Raw genomic sequence first — 13051 nt, 5'->3', positions numbered from 1 at the left:
TAGGCTTATTATGGGTTACATAAAATAGGTCACTCTTCCATAATATAAATTGAACACCTGCGTCAACTTGAGTTGACGGGAAATAGATTATGAAAAGCTCAATCATTCGCATCTTGATAAAATATCAACTCTAATGTCCCGAGAGAATTAAACTTTTAGCCTCCATCAATTAATTTTTTTTAAATTTAATTATATTTATATCTTCTAAATTATTATTATTTTTGTATATGGTCCCCTCAAACTTTTTTATAACACATAAATCTACCTCTTTCGCTAGATTTGTATTTTAATTTATTTATAAGTTGTCACGTTCAAAGTGACATGAGCGATCCGTATATTTACCCTACATTTTAAAAGAAAATAGAAAAAAAATTAATTTATCAAACAATCTTTAATATTTTTAGTTTTCTATGTACAATGATAATTCATGAGGGCTAAATTTCTTTTATAGGTTGTTTTATGTATAGGTAATGATCTAATTACCTATGAATTATAGACCCAACCATAAGGTGAATCACGATGGCGAATTAAACTAATCTGCATTGAAACATTCTGATGTGATCCCATGCTGCCCGATTTAATCTACACCACCCAGACCCCAATCAAGCAATGTGGTCTGATGTCTATTGTTCAATCTTCTTTTCTTCTCACCATATGAACTTGATCTTACTTTAACAGGTCATTTACAAGAAACCCAAATGATGATCATTCATTTAACGGTAAATAAATAAATATAGTTTTAATAAAAACAATTTAGAACTTTGGATAGTTCTGCAAAGTGAAACAATGAATGAGTGATTCCGCAAAATTAAAATAAAAGGTTAGGGATGTTGTCACCGTCGATGCTTGACCATATAGTCAAATGCTCGGTTCTCAATCAATAGTAAATTCCCAAGCTCCTGAGCCTGGTCCAAAGGTTACCAGGCCTCCACTGTTAGGCCCATCACTCCTGTAGCATTTCTAACAGGAATAGTCCACTTGTAGGAAAAAAAATTCGTTTAGACTTTCGTTACTGTCACAGAAAATGTCAACATATCATCAGCTGTTAAATTATTAGAAAAACTTAGATGTAATATCCATAATATGTAACATTATTAGAAAAGCAACATCTTCCTGCAAGTCTTCAGAGCAAGGGGTACCCCAGGGCTGCATGCGAAGAGCTCGACGATCACCTCTCCGACCAAATCCCGGAATATATCGCACTCCAAGCCCACCGCAATCCGCCCCACCTCCCACTTCTCCTCCCACTCGCCGTCCTCCCACACTTCTTCCACGCTCTCCGCCATCGCCTCGCTCCTCCTCCGCGGCGTCCACCTCTTCCTCTTCTCCGCCGCGCCGGATTCTTCCAGATCTTTGCTCCTCGGCAGCCCTTCGATCGCCATCAGAGGGTGGAGCCTGCTCTTCTCCATGGCGATTTCGCTCGTCTTTCTGCAATGCTCATGACCTGCGCCGTGGATGAATTATACGTGGTGTCAGTATTGGATCACCCATGCAGCCAGCGCACAGCTTGATCGACGAATGGAAACCTGGCACGTTAACGTGTGCCCGGCTCCCTCATTCGTGTGATTTAGCTGTTAGCTGTTTGGCTAAAGAATGGAGGCCGACCTAAGAAGAAGACGCCCACGCGAGATGGCTTCACGATCCTCGCATTACTAACGGTCTCGGACGACGCCGACACGGTTCGTTTGTCTGCATCAAAAGTCGTGCTCAATTCTTTTTCGAACCTTCGTAGATATTGCTAAAAGAAGAGTTGGGGTGTGATTGACAAATACGCCAAAACGAAGAGTTATTGGTGATATAGGAATAAATATAATGGTGAAAAAAAAAATTAAATAAAAAAAGGAGGAAAATTGTTATTTTCTTTCCCGAGAAGGATATGGAAGTAGTTACCGCTCTCCGATCTTTTTGATCGAAATCGAGGAGAGGAAATGGCGTCGAGCACCGAGTTGGGACTCGGCTGCTCGGCGTTGTTCACCTCAGACTTCGAATCGGGACCGTCCGAATCGAACCTTCCCTTGCTCGCCTCGTCCGATCTGAGGGCGTCCGACGCCTTGACGCGGATCTCAGCCAGTCGGACGGCCTCGATGATCCGCCGCAGCGTCTTGAGATCCTCGTCGCACTTCTCCAGCGCTCCGAGCAGCTTCCGCCTCTTCTCCGCCGCCGACTCCGGCGGATCTGGCGGCGGCGCTGCCTCCTCTAGGCCCATCAGCCTGGCCACGATCGCGGGCGCGGGTCGGGGGCTGTCCGGCGATATGCCGGCGGTCGATCGCCTGATCTCCTGGGGGATCGTCGGGCTCCGCGGCGTTTCGCACGTGCGAGCTCCAGAGACGGCGAGGTACCCATCCCTCTTCTTTACTTCGTTGTCTTCTTCCGATAGGGATCGCTTCGCCGGCGAAGGTTTCGGTTTTGATGGTGAGATAACAGCCGTCCTCTCCCTCTTCGGAGCTGGAAGTAAACAAACGTTAGCCGTGAAATGAAAAGCCGTTAGAGAGCGAGAAAGAGAGAGAGAGGGAGTTACCGGAGGTGAGTCGTTTGCGAGAGTGGTTGTGGTGGCGCGAGAGGAACTGGAAGATGCCGGACATGCATCCGATGCTCCGCTTGTGACCCCCGTGGCCGTGGCCGTGGCCGGATCCGGATTCAAGGCGGGATGACGGTGTCTGCATCGTTTCCCCGTTTCTCATCTCTTTTCCCCTTTCCCTTCTCTCTTCTCTCTCTCTCTCTCTCTCTTCCTCTGAAGCAGAGAGAGATAAAAGGCGACGTAGTCGGAGAAGAGTGAGAGCAGTGTAGTCCCACTGCAAAGCTACCAACTAAACCACACGCGCCAGTGAAATTACGGTCATGCCATTGTTACACATAAGGACACGACGGAGATTCTTTTTGTGATTAAAATACGAGATTGCCACTCAGGTTCCAAGAACAAGGACTCAAGGAGCGGGACAGTTTACAGACGGTGGAGGGGGGAGGTGGGAGGGGGGAGGGGGGGTAATTTGGGATATATGGTTTCTTAACGGGTCGGACTCTTTGTCGTTTATGATTAAAGATACTAACTACAGTGAAAGGGTAAAAGTGGAGGGAGTAGTATGACAATGATGACCGATGGAGGGGATCCGGAAGAATCCTAAGATAGGGGGGACATCACCACGTGGCATCCTCCTGTAGAACTTTTATGTTATTTTTTGCAATAATTTATTACTATAGATGTTTGCAACGTGGATATAAATAAGGGAACGACTATATTTCGTCTCCTCCTCCTCCTCCTCCATCGGACGGTGCTGGTTGCTTTAAACATATTCTCTATTTTTAATATTTAATTCTAGAAATTAATTTTGTTGAAGTGATGCATTTTTATTAAACTCTACTTTTTAAAATGATGACCAAGTGACACATTCTCGTACAGGAAGACGGATTCCAGCCATTTTAACTAAAGAGGACCGAGTTCATTCAAGGTCAGTGTGGGCAAATTCATGGGTGCAGTTGCTTTGTTAGGACGGAATCATTTTAACGAAAGGATGGGAGAGAGAGAGAGAGAGAGAGATGAAAGCAAAGCAGTATAGGTGTTCTTTTACTTTTGTTGGGCTCTGAGCCATTGTGCAAGAGAAGGGAAGCTAGGAAGAGAGCAGTCCTGTAAAGCTGGTAAGAGAAAGAGAAGAGAGACAGAGAGGGAGGCGTGAACTGTGAAAGGAGGCATCATTGATTCATGCATCCACTAGAGACTGGGGGATAAAAAAAAGAGAAGAAACGAAGGCAACAATGGTGGGGGTGGGCAGGAGGGACAAATTTTACTGAGAAACTTTTTTATGCTTTAGGAAAAGAGTCGAAAGACACGTGCTGCTCACGTTGATGCTGGGTGATAGAATGACATGCCAGTCTACGATTGTTACCTCCTCCTCTTATTGGAAATGAGTCGGTCGTCATCCTGTTGATCCATTAATTTGCATTAAAGATATATGTATGTATTAAGTACAATATATGTGAATATAAATAAATGTGTACGATAACTCAGGATAGAAGCACCTTTTTTTATTTTCTTGAGAGAGATACGATGTTTTCATATTAGTGTAGAGCGTTTTTTGATATATCCTAGTCGTGAGTAAGTTTGCCAATTGCTATCTTGTTTGATAATCTCAACGGTCTCAGTTAGAGCAGTCCAATATATTGCCAGGGAATTAATTCATTGGCAAGTTGTGTGTAGAGTTGCCACGATAAATTGAGTCATTCGCTGGTCTTATCTGCAAGCACTGGAAGGCATTGAAATAAGCTGCTGCACATAAATGGCAAGTGCATGAATGCAATTCTTGGGTTGAATTGCATTCATAGTTCTGTGTGCTCTATAACATTTATGGATGAGGTTAGGAGGAAATTATTATATTTCGTTGCTTAAATGCTACATAGTTCTGGCATTGACCAATATAAACACATGAGTGTACAAAATAGATATCAATTATAAATGTAATGGTGCACACATGACAAAACATCTGAGTGGTCACAAATAGTAATGGACAAAAACCAGAACTGTGTCTCAACTGCAAGATGGATTAATTGCTTATAAGCCCAGAAGGATCAACTGCTGCCTGCAGCCAATGAATTTGTACTAATTCAACAGAGTCTGCTGGTTCTGGATGTCTTTCACCTATTTTTACCACCGTAAAAAAATATATGCAGATTTGATGGAAGTGGCAAGCATTTGTACAGTATACAAAGGAATTGATTTGGAGCTAAAGTTTTCTAATAAATGTAGGTTGTTCTGTTCATCAGCAACCAGAAGTACCTCAGGCTCATCTAAATCATATGTTTGGACTGTATAACCTATGGGCCACAGTGCAAAGGTGCTTGAGAGAAAACACTTCGTTTTTCAGAGTTTTGAATCCCCAGGACTGAGATGCAGAAGATGGAAGAGCGAAAGTTCGGATTTGCAGGTGCTATCCAATTGTTCTTTTGTTATATTGAACTCGAATGGTTGCATTACTCAGATTCTAGGACTAGATTATTGACATCTTGTTTTGTATTAGCACCACTCTGCTACAAGTTCTTGAACTCTACATTATGATTAAGATATCATTTTGACATGTTAGAACTTCAATTGCTAACTAATGTTCCTGCTCATTTCATACCTAAAATTTTGATCATGTATGATGTTTTAAACATTCCTGTTACAGACTAGATCTAGAACGATCCGTCCGTAGGATGATTATGAAAATTTAGGTGCAAGTAGCCTCGTAAGTTAGAGTTCTAATGGCCCTAGTTTCATCTAAATCGGAGGTCAGAATGAGAAGATAAAAATAAAATAGTAGACATAAATCAGAGAGGGCAAAACGATAATTTCCGATGTTGTGGCGACGTGGTGTAGCGGTCGTCAGAGGGTGGTCTACTCATATAAAGAACGAATTATCATATTTATTTGAAATTCAAAACTGAAAGATAAAAAATTCTAAATAACTAATTTGACTCGATTCGACTTAACTCGACTTAATCCATGTGGTCGGATCGTAACAATTCCACCATCAGTCTTTTAAAACATTATACTCATCTAATTACGTAAAAGAAAGTGTTTAATTCATATATGGTAGCTTCATGAATAAATAACCTGAAAGAGAGATGTCTCTCACACTATAACAGCAAAGACCAGAAGATGGAAGACATGACATCTTGCTGCTCCCTTTCAGCGGTGTGTTATATATGGATAACTGCAAGTTAATAACTTCTGCATTCTAAGATGTACTCTTGGTACTTGGTACAGTAAGGAAAGGTTTGCAGGTCAATATGAGTCCAACCAATGCAGTCACATTTAAGATGAAGAAGACCATTTGATCACCTGCATGTTAACAATACATTTAGGTCCTTGGATAGATCACTTGAACATCTACTCAATTAGACACTATGAAGCTAAATATAATTTTGTTTATGTGTTTGAAAGTTAAAAATCAGCAGTGCTCATCTGGGGCAAAAAAAGAAACAGTTACATGCCATGTTGAACAGTTCCCAAACAGGGTTAAGTAATACCTGGTAGAAAGGAAGAATTCTCGTGCTTTTGCGCCCATGAAAATCTAGGTGTGCACAATGAAATTAAAAAGTTCTAATCAGACAGAAATTTGAGGCATTGGCAAACCAGAATTGCAACTTTATTAACAGAAAAGGTGAAGAATGTGAGACTTGTGGAGGTACAAATTTCGCTGATTACTACATTATAAAGCTATATTGACATGTAATGGACCACTTTCACTCACTAGATGTTGCAGAATACTTACAAAATTCCTCCACCTGCTGGAGCAATAGCTTTGAAAATAGACATTGCAGTGACTGAGATACCATTTGCGACACCTCTTTGTTCTTGAGTCTGTAAATATAATGTACAAATTAACAGTTTTTTTTTTCTTAACACCTATGTACTTCATAGTTAAAGTAACAATACATATTTGAAACAATGTATTGCCAGAGTTTTTGGAGAAGTAAATACCACAGCTGTATTCTGCAAAATGTTGCACGCGATGATGATCGTTGCCTGTTACAGTAAAAGAGGATGCATTAGAACTCTCACTAACAAGAATCATCAGATTCCTCTAAAAAGTATTGTCAGTTTCTTATGAATTTGATGTTTTGTAAAGAAATGAATTAACAATCTGCTGGAATGGAGTGAACAGGGAAGAAGAGAATGTTAGGAGAGAAAATGGTTTCTACCTGTTTGGATTGATTTTTAGGGAGAGTATAGAAGAGAAGGAGAAGAAAAAAAAAATGACCATCCAATATGGCTGGGAAATCAAGGACATAAAAGAATCCAAACATAGCTCTTTCAAGGAAGTGATAATGTGGTTTGTTTTTAAACATGGAACTTTTGACTCCTCTTGCTTCTCATGAATCATTTCTTGCATCTAACTCAAAGTTTTGCTTGGGTGTAATTATCTGTCAGGTCTCCTGTCAGGCTGTCCTACATAAACCAGGTGATAGAAATCATACTCACAGAAAAACCATTCTTCAGAAAGGATGCTATGTTGACTATTATCTTGAGGGTGATTCCAGATAGATTAGTCATAAATGGATAGCAGGCAAGTAGTGGAATAGCTAAAACCTGCAGAAAAGAGAGATAAAGAGAGAATGTCATGTAAATGGAAAAATCAATATTAATAAAAAGTAGAAGAATTATAACATGAGGAGGAAGAGGACATCAATTTCAAAGATGGAAGCTGATTACTTACCGCTGCCGCACGGAATGGTATGATGGGTCCTACGCGGTCCACAAGAAGTGGATATAGAAGAAGTTGATAAACCAGAAGACCAAAACCTGATAGTGAATCATCAATTAAGCACAATATACCATGAACACTAGAAAGTTTGCACTTTAAACACAAAGAGAATTGGTCAAGGAAGCAGAAGCGTTTAACTAGCAGACTAGTAAACTAATTCTTGTCTAGGAGATCTAAAGCAAGAGAAAACTCTTTGATCCATTTATCAGCACTGTTAAAGTGAGTATAACCAGTTTAACATACTAGACGACAGCCATCAATTTACTTTCAACTTTCAATAGCTCTTATCAAATTGCAAAGCTGATTTCAAGAGTTTGAACTTTGGAATCTAATCCATGAAATCGTGTATTAGAAAGTTATCGAAATCCGGGCATTTGGTCTAGTGGTATGATTCTCGCTTTGGGTGCGAGAGGTCCCGAGTTCGATTCTCGGAATGCCCCTTTTGTGTAGCACTTAAATCTACTTCTGTTGGCTGCTCCAGGATTTTTCATATATACTTCAGGACATAAAAAAGTTAAAACAAGGTACCTGAAAAGATGGATTGTTCTACCTTCTAGATCAAATTGATCTAATGAAAGCACAATGTGATCCTAAGACCCCTTAGAAAATTTAAGCATCTTATCATATATTGAAACTTGAGGCTCATACATGTGTGTGTTTTGTAAGATGCCTATATTGTCACACAGTTGAATATTATATACCTGAGACAGAAAGCACCAAACCAACATCTTGAGATGAAAAGCTCAAGCCTCCATATTTTTTATCACTCACAGCCCAGAGAGAAAATATCTGTAGTAAGTGAGTGATGCTTAATGAGAAACCATATATTAACCTACTGAATTTGTAACATGAGCAGATTAACATGGAAGAGAGCAAAATATTGAGCAAAATGGATAGTTCAAAAAGTTCTTTTCGAGATTATCAGGTAGTAAAACTGTTCATGCTGATTCTTTTTTGTTTCTAAGTCTAAAAGTTCGAGTGAAACACACAAAACAGTGACAAAAGACAAGTCCTGAAATGCTAAAAGTCATGCCATAGCAGCAAGAGAACACTTTCGGATTATATCATACCTCGGCATATGCTGTATCATGGAGAGAGAAAACACAATAAAGTGTGATTGCCGACATCAATGGCCAATTTTTCAGTAAGCTCTTACTAGAAGCCAATCCTCTTCCTTTAGTTGATTCACTGATCACTTCTGAGTCTGACCCACCTACCGATGCCTCTAGAGCTTCAAATGATCCATCTTCTACATCTTTATCATGGTGCATGTGCAAAGTTTCCTAAAGTAGACAGTTGGAACAACAAGTAAAAAGACTTAAATCTTTTCTTTGGTGATTGATACTTGACCAGTTGACCACGAAGATTCATGCCCTTTTAAAATATTGATTTTTAAACAACAATTATGTTCAGGAATATGAACAGATATGTTTTGTCACAGAGAATATTGCAGAATGAAACTCTCGGCAGCAAATGGGAAGAAAAGGAATGGAAATGAACCTCTATATGCAGTGTAAAGAAGAAATTTTTAGTTTGACTACTTAAATTATGCGGTAATTTAGAAGACTACAGGGAGGGGAAAAAAGGTTTCAAATTATGGATAAATACAATATATCCAAAGAAGATTTCCAATAGCACAGTTTGCTCAGCAAACTACTTAAACTTTGTGCACTATATGTTGAGACCTTATTCTGGGTGATTGAGAAGCTATGTAAGGCAGCAAACACAACCATACCCTGCAGACTAGTTGGTAGTTGATCTTGCTTCTATATATTGATATGATGATTTCACACATAACACACGGATACACATGTGAAGGGAGGCAAAATTAAGAGGTTAGTTGCAACTTACCGGAAGCCAGAAACAGGCTATGAACGCACCGACTGCAATAAGTGATATGCATAAGCAGGGTAGAAAGTATGGAAACCTAAAATCAGTTGCAAAATAAAATTTTTCATCAAACAAAATAATGGGCCAATAAAACCAAAACAAGAATCGACGCCATTTTTACCTCCCAAATAAGGACTCTTGAGAAAATATTCTTGGGTACTTTTCAGCAGGCTGATAAAAGTCATATAACAAGCACAGTGAGAAAATGCTAAGGTGATGAAAGAAACAACTAATGGAAATTCTCGTAAATGAAAAAAAACTATGGTAAAGACTAATGAATTGTCATATGTTCCAAGAAGGAAAAAGAATGCTGACATACTATAAGGGTTCCAAATATTGTAGTGTGAAATAGGAAATAACACAAAGCATACAAGGTACGCGCAAAAATTGTTATACTAACAACATATTATCAAGCTATCAAGTCATTTTTTTAGAGCCTGCCATTAATATTCTTGAACAGAGCAAGCAGTCAAAATATCACCTGTGAAAGGAAACCGCCAATAGCTGGACCGATAACCAGAGCAATCGCCCGTGATGAAGTGACCTAAACTTTCATTAATTAGATCTAAATTAGGAAGAACAATAAGAATCACAAAAGGAAATTGATGTATGAGAAACTTCTTACGAGTGATAATCCTAGAGCTTGATGTTCTTTCCGGCACACTTCTGATGCATATGCCTGAAAATGAAATGAATCAATTTCGATAGGACTAATAACACATCACATGCAGGCTGCCATAATAGCTTGCTTTATTGTTCACATAATGCTAAATACCTTTATTGGTCCTAGTAAACCACAAAGAAGTCCAAGAAGTGCTCTTGTTACAATTGCCATCCAATAACTTGTGCTAAGTCCAAAAAGAGTATTGAAAATGATTCTGAAATTGAAGGCAGACCATACACAGAATTAAGAACTAGGTAAAAATAACAGTTCAAACCATAAGAATCAAATAAAAATCTAATAATATCTGTCACATATTGGTGCTTCGATATTACTTACACTGAGAGAATACTAATCACTATGACTGGTTTTCTCCCATATCTATCAGCCACCACTCCCCACAGGACCGCAGTTAAAGTTCTTCCGCACATATAAGCAGTTCCTTTAACCGGAAACAAGGTTTAACAAATATGGTCTCATAAATGCAAATTTTAACAGACTAGATGAAAAGTTTTCGAGTAGTGTGTGTGTTAGCTGGGTGAGCAATCTGTGTATGTATTAAATGCAACACAACAAATACCCACCCACAAAACCTGCGAAAAATCCAATATCTTCTTCTTGCTTTGCAACGTGCAAATCTCTTATCTGTTTTTGTAATGAAAAGAAAAACCAACATTAAAAGCTATTTAAGAACTATAAATAAATTATTATTGAGTAAAGGTTTTCTGTTTTGATAGCCCATGAACATTATCCTGGTTACTGAAAAAAAAAAAGTGTTTGCATTGCACGTACCATGAAATATAAGTATGGGAACAATGATTGAATCGGCAAAGCTGAAAAGCAATGGTTTAGCAATTGCATATTAGTAATAAACAGATGCAGAAAAAGCACTAGAACTTCAAATCGGAGAGGTTTTGGAATGAAAAAAAATAAGAGTTATTTATTAACATAAGCTAACATGAATAGCACTATTTAATGCAAAACGAGTTTATTCAATATCATTTCACCTCAGATGATTAGGCAGATGGGTCCATCCACATCAATCAGTTCATTTTGGAACAACACAGAGTGTCCCCATGTATTATTTAAACATACCGTACTTCTGCGAATTGTGATAGCGATCTGTTCAATCGATTGAATCTAGCGGTGGAACTTCGACATCTAACAGAGATGCCTAATTCTCTGTTTGCTTACTATTGGAAATGCTCTTGTTTGTTATAGCAGCAACTGTCAGCATCTCAACTTTCCACCTCTACTTTTAATAAGTTGTGGTCCTCCACACAGATGAACTAAGTTGGCGATCCCCAGGATACTTTTCTTTTCCCATTTGTTTACTTTGTTATACCATAATTAAACCACTTCTTTCATATGGAAATCAAAGGGAAACACAAAAATACACATCTTTGTTTCTGCATATTAAACTGAAATCCAAAAGAAAAGAAAAAAATTCTAATCCTCACAACAGCAAATGCAACATAACACAAAGGAAACCCAAGATAAATATTATTAAGAACTCTCACCAGAGCACAATGTGACTACCCATATGTAGAAGAACTCCTTGTATGGTATCCCAGTTTGGATCTCATTCTTCTGGTCAAGCTTACAACCTGGGCAGCTCGCATGGTAGACCTTCTTCAACAATGGCTCGCTTGGTGCCGCCATTTCCGTTTCAAACCCCCCCCCCCCAGTTACTTGGAAACTTTTGGCACAAGTTTGAGACAAAGAAAGAGAAGCCGAAGCTCCCCTATTTAAAGGGTAGCACTTGGCGTGCAAGTTGCACCGGTAATTAATTACCACTTCGATATTATCTATTGTCGGCCGGTTGACTTTGAGGGGAGGTAAATAAATCACCAATAGCAGCCGTTGAGCTGCTTTTTTCCGATCTACGTGAAATTGACATAAATAAAACTACAGAGAGCTATGATCTTCAAAGTTATAATAGAAATAAAAAATATTATCTGTTCAGTAGATAATTATTATTATTATTTAGATATATAATCTTGTATATTATTTTTTGACAATTATATTATATTAATATTTTATCAGATAAAAGACGTATATATTCTTAACTGAGAGAAATATATATATATCAAAATAAGGGTATTGATATCTTTTATAATTAACTTGATGAAAATTTAATTATATTTTATCTATTTAATTATTTTTTATTATTTATATATATCTCTTATTAGTTTAAGATTGATTTAAATTAAATTTTAATAGATAGAGATAGAGAATTATATTTAAATTAAATTTTATCTCCAAATAATTAAATTTAAATTATTTAATATTAAATGATACCTCCTATAATTAAGGCATAATTATATTTAAGAGAGAAATTTTAATGGAAGAAAAGACGGTGTAGAATGCTTCTTTGGTACCGTAAAAGGTAATTGTTTATCAATCAGTTTGATGAAGATTTAACGGTTAAGATCTTCAAAGGTATAATAGAAACTATTTTTCTTAAGTAATGTGGTTTTGGAATCGATACCGGATATAAAAACTGGCTATTATAACCGTCGAATTTAGATTATAATTTTAAAAGGGGCAGTAAAGTATTTGCTAATATAATTTCTTCCCTTTCCTTAATATTCTTATAACTATTTTTTATTTTATTTTTTCTCATACTTAGATATTAGTGCATATATAATAACTTCTAAAATGCATATATACAATGCCCAGTAGTTACATCTTAGATGCTGTCCACTAGGACATATCTTGAGATATATGCTAACACATCAAATTACATATATGAGAGGTGTTGATCACACCCCCCCCCCCCCCCCAAAAAAATAATATATATAGTCATAGAATTTAAGTAGGATAATTAATGTATCAGCACATATTTAACACTGAGCTTACTGAAATTCCAACCCCATGCCTTTGTATATTAAGTGGCCTGGTAATATAGAGTATATAATAAGAGATAGATTAGACTTTATTCATGACTTACTCAATGAAATCAATGTGGATTTGAATACTAAATTGAACTCCAATGGTAGGATATCCCCTCTCAATTGGAAAATTTCAAGTAGGGCTTGTGTAATTTAATTATATTTAATTTTTTTGACTTAGTATATAAAATTGACTGCGTGTATTTTAATATAAAATTTATATATATATGGTGCATATTTAAATTTTAAATTGGCTAATGTCTTATTTATGAGCAACTTTGTGATTTTTAATACCTACATTAGAGCATGTGAAATCATAGTGACACCTTGAGAATATAAGTATGTCATCATATAATTGCATGCATGCA

General features: G+C 37.6%; 2 protein-coding genes and 1 non-coding gene across 3 annotated transcripts; 1 reads left to right on the top strand and 2 right to left on the bottom strand.

Annotated features, from left to right (window-relative positions):
• Nucleotides 1-688: 688 nt before the first annotated feature.
• Nucleotides 689-2778, bottom strand: LOC140776317 (uncharacterized). The gene is made up of 4 exons (XM_073119980.1): nt 2519-2778; nt 1891-2445; nt 1606-1689; nt 689-1444 (listed from the first exon to the last, which is right to left on the bottom strand). The coding sequence occupies exons 1-4, from the start codon at nt 2679-2681 to the stop codon at nt 1095-1097; spliced, it is 1152 nt and encodes a 383-aa protein (XP_072976081.1). The 5' UTR covers nt 2682-2778; the 3' UTR covers nt 689-1094.
• A 2647-nt stretch (nt 2779-5425) lies between these two features.
• LOC140776083 (probable peptide/nitrate transporter At3g43790) lies at nt 5426-11487 on the bottom strand. The gene is made up of 17 exons (XM_073119645.1): nt 11310-11487; nt 10582-10622; nt 10374-10434; nt 10129-10231; nt 9904-10006; nt 9754-9807; nt 9610-9672; nt 9250-9299; nt 9090-9165; nt 8309-8521; nt 7940-8027; nt 7191-7276; nt 6956-7063; nt 6455-6499; nt 6246-6334; nt 6001-6044; nt 5426-5812 (listed from the first exon to the last, which is right to left on the bottom strand). Exons 1-17 carry the CDS (start codon nt 11449-11451, stop codon nt 5709-5711), a joined length of 1470 nt encoding a protein of 489 aa, XP_072975746.1. The 5' UTR covers nt 11452-11487; the 3' UTR covers nt 5426-5708.
• TRNAP-UGG (transfer RNA proline (anticodon UGG)) lies at nt 7607-7678 on the top strand. Its single transcript has one exon. It is a non-coding gene; the product is annotated as a tRNA-Pro (tRNA).
• Nucleotides 11488-13051: the final 1564 nt, after the last annotated feature.

The sequence above is a fragment of the Typha angustifolia genome, chromosome 14, assembly GCF_048772165.1.
Source record: "Typha angustifolia cultivar Huaian chromosome 14, ASM4877216v1, whole genome shotgun sequence".
In the NCBI taxonomy this organism is placed as follows: Eukaryota; Viridiplantae; Streptophyta; class Magnoliopsida; order Poales; family Typhaceae; genus Typha; species Typha angustifolia.
The sequence above is the reverse complement of the archived record's forward strand: the minus strand, read 5'-3'. Positions and strand labels throughout refer to the sequence as shown.

Coding starts and splice junctions, on each gene's coding strand:
- LOC140776083 (XM_073119645.1), bottom strand. CDS start 11,451: ATGGCGGCACCAAGCGAGCCATTGTTGAAGAAGGTCTACCATGCGAGC. Junction 10,623..11,309: donor GGTAGTCACATTGTGCTCTG/GTGAGAGTTCTT, acceptor ATTGCTTTTCAG/CTTTGCCGATTCAATCATTG. Junction 5,813..6,000: donor GAATTCTTCCTTTCTACCAG/GTATTACTTAAC, acceptor GTTAACATGCAG/GTGATCAAATGGTCTTCTTC.
- LOC140776317 (XM_073119980.1), bottom strand. CDS start 2,681: ATGAGAAACGGGGAAACGATGCAGACACCGTCATCCCGCCTTGAATCC. Junction 2,446..2,518: donor TCGCAAACGACTCACCTCCG/GTAACTCCCTCT, acceptor GTTTACTTCCAG/CTCCGAAGAGGGAGAGGACG. Junction 1,690..1,890: donor ATCAAAAAGATCGGAGAGCG/GTAACTACTTCC, acceptor CTTTTGATGCAG/ACAAACGAACCGTGTCGGCG.